At 39.9% G+C, this 7,344-nt stretch overlaps 1 protein-coding gene across 2 annotated transcripts in view; it reads right to left on the bottom strand.

The window, feature by feature from the left end:
- Positions 1-4,838: 4,838 nt before the first annotated feature.
- The window catches only part of LOC118326336 (300 kDa antigen AG231), a 3,656-nt gene continuing 1,150 nt past the window's right edge, over positions 4,839-7,344 (bottom strand). Inside the window, exons 2-5 of one of the 2 annotated variants that reach the window (XM_035659306.1) lie at positions 7,144-7,314; positions 6,099-6,758; positions 5,932-5,992; positions 4,839-5,210 (exon numbers count right to left, since the gene is read on the bottom strand). In XM_035659306.1, coding sequence (XP_035515199.1) covers positions 5,144-5,210; positions 5,932-5,992; positions 6,099-6,758; positions 7,144-7,303 — 948 coding nt within the window. In that variant the 5' untranslated portion in view covers positions 7,304-7,314 and the 3' untranslated portion in view covers positions 4,839-5,143. The remainder of the gene's footprint in view (positions 5,211-5,931; positions 5,993-6,098; positions 6,759-7,143; positions 7,315-7,344) is intronic. The other variant, XM_035659307.1, reaches the window with a different exon arrangement.

The raw sequence follows: 7,344 nt of genomic DNA, 5'->3' as shown, positions 1-7,344 counted from the left end.
AAACGGTAATTTGCCTCCAAAGTCTACTGAGCACATAAATGTCCCGGCATGGATGAACCCAGTGGTTTTTAGGCACTATGAGCTTTTAGTTCCAACCTCTAAGACATACATTGAAGTCTTTTAAACCTTTAAAATAAGAATTCAGTTGGCAGACCCAAAACAACATATGAATGCACAACAACCGATCGGAGGTCCAGGTGATTGTACTGCGGCTCCGACCAGGACTCTGAACATTAGTCAGTACATTTGTTTTAATGTAAACCGTCAACGTTACATCACAAGTTATTATCCTGTGTTCTGAACACTTGTGACGTTATTCTGACTACTGGTTGTCACACATTCAGAATCTCAATGTTTCATTTCACAGGCAGCTACATAGTTAAATTAATATCATAATTTAGTCGAGCTCAGACCTTGTATAGGTCTCACTGTTGCTAATGTAAAAGTTACAACCAGTACTTACTCTTGGCCACTAACTTGTCCACAGTCAGTCCTCTCTGCCTCGCCTTCTCCGGCAGCTGCTCGATCGCTGTCATTAGATCTTCCTTCAGTTCACATTTGGGCACAATTCGCCCTTCAGACAGACTGCAGCTCAGCGCTGCCAAGAGAAAAACCACAAGTATCTTCATCTTGACTCCAGCTCTCTGAAAACATACAGGGGTGATATGTAATATGTTAGTGTCTTGGCAGAGCCATCGCTGGCGAATCCAGAGAACATCTTTTGTCCTCCTCAGATAAAGACCACTCCTTGGTTCTTAGAAGCAAGGGTCCTGAAGAGCACGGTGGCTGCCAAATCTCCGCTTCAGGTTTCTGAGCTGTAAAGAAAAATATTGTCTGTACCTGAAAATATATTTTTCTTCAGTTACAAGGTTACACCTTCATCCTGTTGAAAAGACCTGGCCACGAGACTAAAAACAGATACGGCGAAACAGTTTATCTTCTCACGTCATCATAAGACATTTATTATTTCAGAGGATCGGGTGTCAGCCCCGGCAGTGTGACAGTGAATACAGAGTGTGTGCTGAATACGAGCCTTGTTCGTTTCCTGAGCACAGATATCATGTTAAGTGCAACAAAAGAAAGGACAATGCCAAGAGCAGCAAAACAGAAACATGGAAGATGAGCAGAAGAAGACACAGTTTTAGTGAATACGTTTTCCATGAAATGTCTTTTTTACTTTAATACTAAATACTAAAAATAATAAAATCCCCACCCATCTAGAGTTCCAGGCTAATAAATCAAACATTGGACTTATGTAAAGGTCAGCTTTTGATGCAATGAAAGTCAGAGAAAGAGCTGTTGTGAGAAACTTTCCACTTTCAGCAGATGAATGTGAAAACCCTGCTGAAAGTGGAAAGTTTCTCATTGAAAATCTGATTTTTAAAGGGGCTTACGAGGAAGTTTGGAAGTCAACCCAGGTGCATTATGCATCTTATACATTATATCTTAAACCTGAAGCCTCCAGAGAAGAGAAAGGGCCTTTACATTGAAGTAGCAGACAACTTGTGTCCAGCAGGAAAACTTTAGAAATTAACAAAAAATGCATATTCATAGAGTCTGTCATTTTTAATGAGGTAGAAGGAGTACATACCTTTTTAAGGACTAATGTGGAAATTAGACATTATTGTTCCAGGACAACTATTTGTATATGTAGTTAGATCTCACAGTATTTTGTTTGTGATGCTAAACCAAAGCGCTAAGTTCCAGTGTTGAATCCTGGATGAACACACAAACGCATAAAAAGGAGCACACACAGATTTCCAGGTCAAAGCTGACTGATCTGTTTCAGAGCATCTCATGCGCCATGAGACAGAAATGTTAACATGTTTATCTGACATGGACAAAATATCTGTCTGGAGGGGACAAGATTTTTTGTAAAACTTCATGTCACCAGCAGGTCTTCTCGGGTTCTCTGATCAGGGATTGTTGTTGTGTTTCTTGCTCCAGGGTGGAAACTAAAGGAGCTTTGATCCAGAAAAAAACATCAATCTGGTTTTATTGCTATGAAGTTTCGTACAAATAATAATGGTCCCAAAAAGATTAACAGAGTAATTGTGATCCTCTCACTCGCCGTCTAGCGCCACCAACAGATCAGATCAGACCACATGGGCCAGCCATCACTCCCCATGTGCACCCATGACACTTTCTCCGGTTCTTTTCCTTTCTTGGACCACTTTTGATAGGTACTGACATCTGCAGACCGGGAACACCCCACAAGAGCTGCAGTTTTGGACATGTTCTGACCCAGTCGTCACATCACAATGTGGCTCAGATCCTCACACTGCCCATTTTTCCTGCTTCTAACAAATCAAAATGACTAAATGGTCACTTGCTGCCTGACATATGCATCCCACTGACAGGAGCCCTGAATCAGTGTTATTCACTGTTAGTGGTCATAGTGTATCTGCATTGAGTGATGATTTTGGAGTCTAAACTGTTGTCCTGCTGCAAAAAACATTTAAAACGTGAGTTGTCTCTTTATATTTCTTTTAATTGTATTTTATTGATAAATTCACCATGTTTGCTCTCTCTCTCTCTCTCTCTCTCTCTCTCTCTCTCTCTCACACACACACAATGGCTGCTTTTCATTATTCTAACATATCTCCTTGTTTGCCTCACTCGCTTCCTTTTCCTCACGGCTCCTCCAGAAGCTTTCTCTTCTCCTCCAGGTGCATTTAAGGAATTGGAAGATCCGGTGGATAGGGGGGAGGATTCCAGGTCCCCCGGAGGAGAGAGGACGCGAGGAAGCATAAGTTAGTATAATGAAAAGCACCCACTGTGACTGCTCTCGGAGCAGGCCTCCCCCTCCTGCAGCCTGGTGGGTGGAGTCGGGTCAACAGGGAGATTCAACTCACCTGGTTCTGCTGGCCAGACTGTATATAAAGCTGGAGGCAGTCTTCCTCTCTTCCCTGTCTTCATCCCTGTTTGGTTTTCATTTTCTCACCTTCATTTCTTTCTTAGTTCTGTTAAATAAACGTATTTTTAGTTACAACTTGTGTCAACATTACCAACAATATGTGGTTTATTACCGCTTCGTATTGAAACAGGAAGAAGCAGAGGTGTGACCGAAGATGAAATATGAGAACGAAGTTAATTTCATTTTTCCTTTTATATCTTGAGTTACGACAAATGTAAGTTTACGTCCCTCATTTAGATTTGATGAAATACTTAAAATGGAGCTTTGATGGAACCTGTTTGATAATGTTTTGCGTTTTCTGAATGATCTTTTTAAAGCGTGGGACAGGAGGAGCAACATATGACAGATAAAGTCCTCAGATTGTATCCAGATTGTAGATTGAGAAATGCACCGTGGATAGTGATAATGTGGACTTTTTGTGTTGTTTGGATTTGTGTGTTGTGTTTTGTGGGGTGTGTTGGCATGTTTGTTGTATTTGTGTGTTATCTGTTGGAAGGTCATTTGTGTTTGTTTGTTTGTTTGACTGTTGTTTGTGTCTTTTGATTGTTAGATGGCGGAGGTTTGTTTTGTTGTTAGTTAATGTGTCTGAATAACCCCATGAGAGCTGGGACTTACATATAATAATAAAATAAAGCAGCTAAATTATTGTTTAGAAAATTCTCAGAAACTGTTGAAATTTCTATCTGGGCAACGTTTCTCTTAAATTTGAAATTAATGGTCTTATTTTGAAAAAGAAAAAATCATGGAATTGTATTATTTTTCCCTAAATACATTAGAAAATAGCAATTCATTATCATTCGTAATCATTCATCGTTTTCCAGAATCTTGAGATGTGCTTGCCCATTTAAACACACTTAACTAGTTTTACAACTCAAATGAGACTTTAAACTGATTATTCAACCTAAGTTCAGTTAAATAAACTTTACATTTTTAAGCTGAGCCAAAATGATTTACAGTGAAATCCCACTGTTATTTCTGTTGTAATAATATTAATAATATGTAAGTATAGCCAATAATGGATATAGTTCCAGTGTGAGACGTGTTGTAAATGTGCAGCTGCTCTATAGCGCCTTCCAGAGGGCATGAAGAGGATCAGACACAGTTTGTCTGACTTTCTTGTTTAAACTACGTTTTGTAAATGAATCCCAGTTGTTTCTGCTCTTTCCCAGTAATCTTACTGGCTGTATTTTGTCTGTTTTTGTCCTTAGCCCCCCAGGTTCCTGTAAAATGTACACATATTAAAAGTTAAAACCTTTTCAAAGACTTTGATAAACAAAATATTCTTGTTTGTATCGTATGAATCCAGTTTTCTGACCAGATACAGACGCTGCATTGCTCTTTTAAAAATGTGCCCTGTGTTGGCTGTAACAGTCTCACAATAACTATCTGTTGTCTCACTTTTATTAATAAAAAGGACACGGTCTTCACACAGTGTAGTGAGCTCACCAATATGGTGGAAATATGAAGACTGTTTAACTGTTGTCACCAGGTCATCAGCATATTTATACAGTTGAAAAAGGTGAAAGCGCAAAACCTCTTGTATCAGCGGTAAAAGCACCACTGCACCTTAATCCACTGTTTAATGTGGAGTAAAGTATATTTCTGCATTCAGTTAAAATCTATAGATTAAATGTTCAGTGTCTCCAGCGCCTCGGACCTTTAACGAGACGTTGAAAGATGAGTAACTGTTTCCTTTTTCTATACATGTACATAAAATGCTGGTCAGTGCAACCTGTCTAAAATCAGTGAAAAATTGTGTTTTAGTGTAGAATCATTTTAGGTTTGAGACAAGTATATTAATGCCATTATTACTGAGAGAGCCATGTGGCCCATTCTATTACTGTATGTAATCAGAACTAGTAGTTTGATCAGAGAAGATTTAAGTTTGATTATAGAAAAAAAATACATGATGTCAAACACATACCACAGAGGAAACATGTTTATTGAAGGATTACAGATTGCAGAAGACTTTTCTTATCAGGAAATGAACAAGATTCAAGCTTTTCTTAATATCATCAAAACTATTCAAAGTACTGACATACACTTCCAGTTTTAACTTCAAGTTCTGGTGTTTTTCGGAGGAAAAACAAAAGAACACCCACAAACCAAAAAAGCAATAAAATAGCTTAACTAAAAGAACAAATGTTTGGGAGAGAACTGTGGTTGAAAGGTCACACTGGAGGTGATGTTGATGAAGATGTCGTTGTTGGCGTTACATCCTGCTGCTCATTCACATTCGGCAAAGAAATTTGCAGTGTGGAAACACTTGCGAGGGGCGCCGCGAAGTACGGCCCTGATTTAATGAAAAAAGAAAAAAAAATTAAGTGAAAACAATTATTAGTTTGTCAATAAGCAGCATATGCATATCGATTATATATTGTGTGTTAGTATGTTCCCCTGTTGGATAGAGTCCTCACATACATGTATATACAGTATATTATTGACTGTGACTTCACTTTTTTTTAACCAGGTAAGTCTGATTTGAGGTCAGGACAATACTGTTTATATACCAAGTTAAACCTAATGCAGTCCTGCAACAAATCCTCTGCCCTAATGGAGTTTATAATGTTCAGTTTGTGTTAAAATTGTTTTACATAAGGGTTTAAACTTTAGGATAATTTTGGAGGAGCTTCTAAAATGCCTGCTCTCGTTAGTCATGAGGAAGTGGGGTCACTTTCTTAACCCTTCATCCAGAGAAGCTTCTGCACATCACATGTTTCGTAAAATTTTAAATTCGTACATTTTAATTCACGTAAAGCCATTTAAATTTTGGACATTTTTGCAACCTAAACGTGAGGCTATAACACTGTATATTGACCAGTAACAGCTAAGCTAACTGTGATGTTAATCATGATAACCCTGTTCATATATTAACACCTGCCAAGCACCAAATAAACCACCACTTCTGAGTGGTACTCAATACTATATTATAGTTATACTATAAGTCTTAAAAAAAATAACTAAAAATAACTTTGCACAAAGTATCACTTTAACTTTGCTGTATAGAAACTTACCACAAGTAATTGGTCTTCACAAAGCATTCAACGTCGTCGGTTATGTCGTCGTTGGTGAAGGCTTCAGGGGGGGAAAAAAAGAGCAGTTATTAATATGCAAAATATCTCATTTAAATAATAAGCAGCGATTACTCGTCTCTCTGTATGTCTCTGGCTCAAAGACTCACCATCGCAGCTTGTACCGCACACGTTTTTGGACCAGCGATAACCGGAATTACAGAAGTAGCTGTCAGTCAGCTGGAAGAGCCCGTAATATCCGAGGGACCAAGGCCTCAAGTTCTTTTTGGGCTTCCAGCGACGCACGGATCGTTTGTTACGTTTCCTGTCTTCCTTCTGCTCATCGCTCTCAACCTCGTTGCTCACTTCGTCTTCGTCTTCGTCTTCGTCTTCCATCTTGTTGTCATCGTTCTCCATCTCCTCCTCATCAAACTTGTTTTCTTCCTCTTGCAACATGTCCTCAAAGCTCACGTCCTCTTCTGACGCATCAGCCTCTCGCTTCCGTCTCATGCTGCCTCCCGCCGTCGTACTGGTCATTGGTCCGGTAGTCACTGATACAATGGTTGTTGCTTCAGTGGTCGTTGGTTCTTGGGTGTTTGGTTCTTGGGTTGTTGGTTCTTGGGTTGTTGGTTCTTGGGTTGTTGGTTCTTGGGTGGGTGGTTCTTGGGTGGTTGGTTCTTGGGTGGTTGGTTCTTGGGTCGTTTGTTCTTGGGTTGTTGGTATGGTTGTCACTGCCACCGTTGTTGGCTTGGCTGTTGTGGTTATGCGTTTGCCCAACACCCTGACCAGGGCGGTGTTCAGACGGGAGCTCCGTTCCACCTGACAGATAACTGCGGTAAACCAGTCATGCGAGCAGATAGCAGGAAGCAAACAAGAAGATAAGCAGAGAAAACTGAGGGTGAGAGTCAATACATTTTCTTCCTTTAACAACCACATGTATGTATATTAATACTTTTATTTTTATCAGATTATGAGACGTCTAGCAACTCTTTTTTCTAGTTGTTTTGCAGCTCAAATAAGATGCATCAGTTCTCTTACAGTAAAACTCAGTCAATAACAAAAGTAAAAACCAAATAAGCAAACTGTATTATTTTTGCATTTGCTCTTTCTTTGTCTGCTCTGACAGCTGAGTCATGTGTGCTGGTGACTTTGGACGTCACAACTTGACTTTTCTAACCCTGAAGATGCCTAACACGCCCCGTTTATCAACCTCACCTATGGCCAGGATTCTTTCCCTGAACCTCTCAAGTCTTCTGGGCAGGATGAGCGCCTCCCCCAGCTTATCTCTCAGCTCACATCTGGAGACGGTCCGGCTCTCAGACAGGCTGGGCACCAGAACCGCCACAGCCAACACCACCAGCAGCCCCAACTTCATGTCAACACCTTCTGTGGGGAGGAGACTGGTATTAACTGATA

This window comes from Morone saxatilis, unplaced genomic scaffold, assembly GCF_004916995.1.
Source record: "Morone saxatilis isolate NCDOM2014 unplaced genomic scaffold, NCSU_SB_2.0 Contig17, whole genome shotgun sequence".
In the NCBI taxonomy this organism is placed as follows: Eukaryota; Metazoa; Chordata; class Actinopteri; family Moronidae; genus Morone; species Morone saxatilis.
Note: the sequence above shows the minus strand (reverse complement) of the source record. Positions and strands in the feature narration are given on the sequence as shown.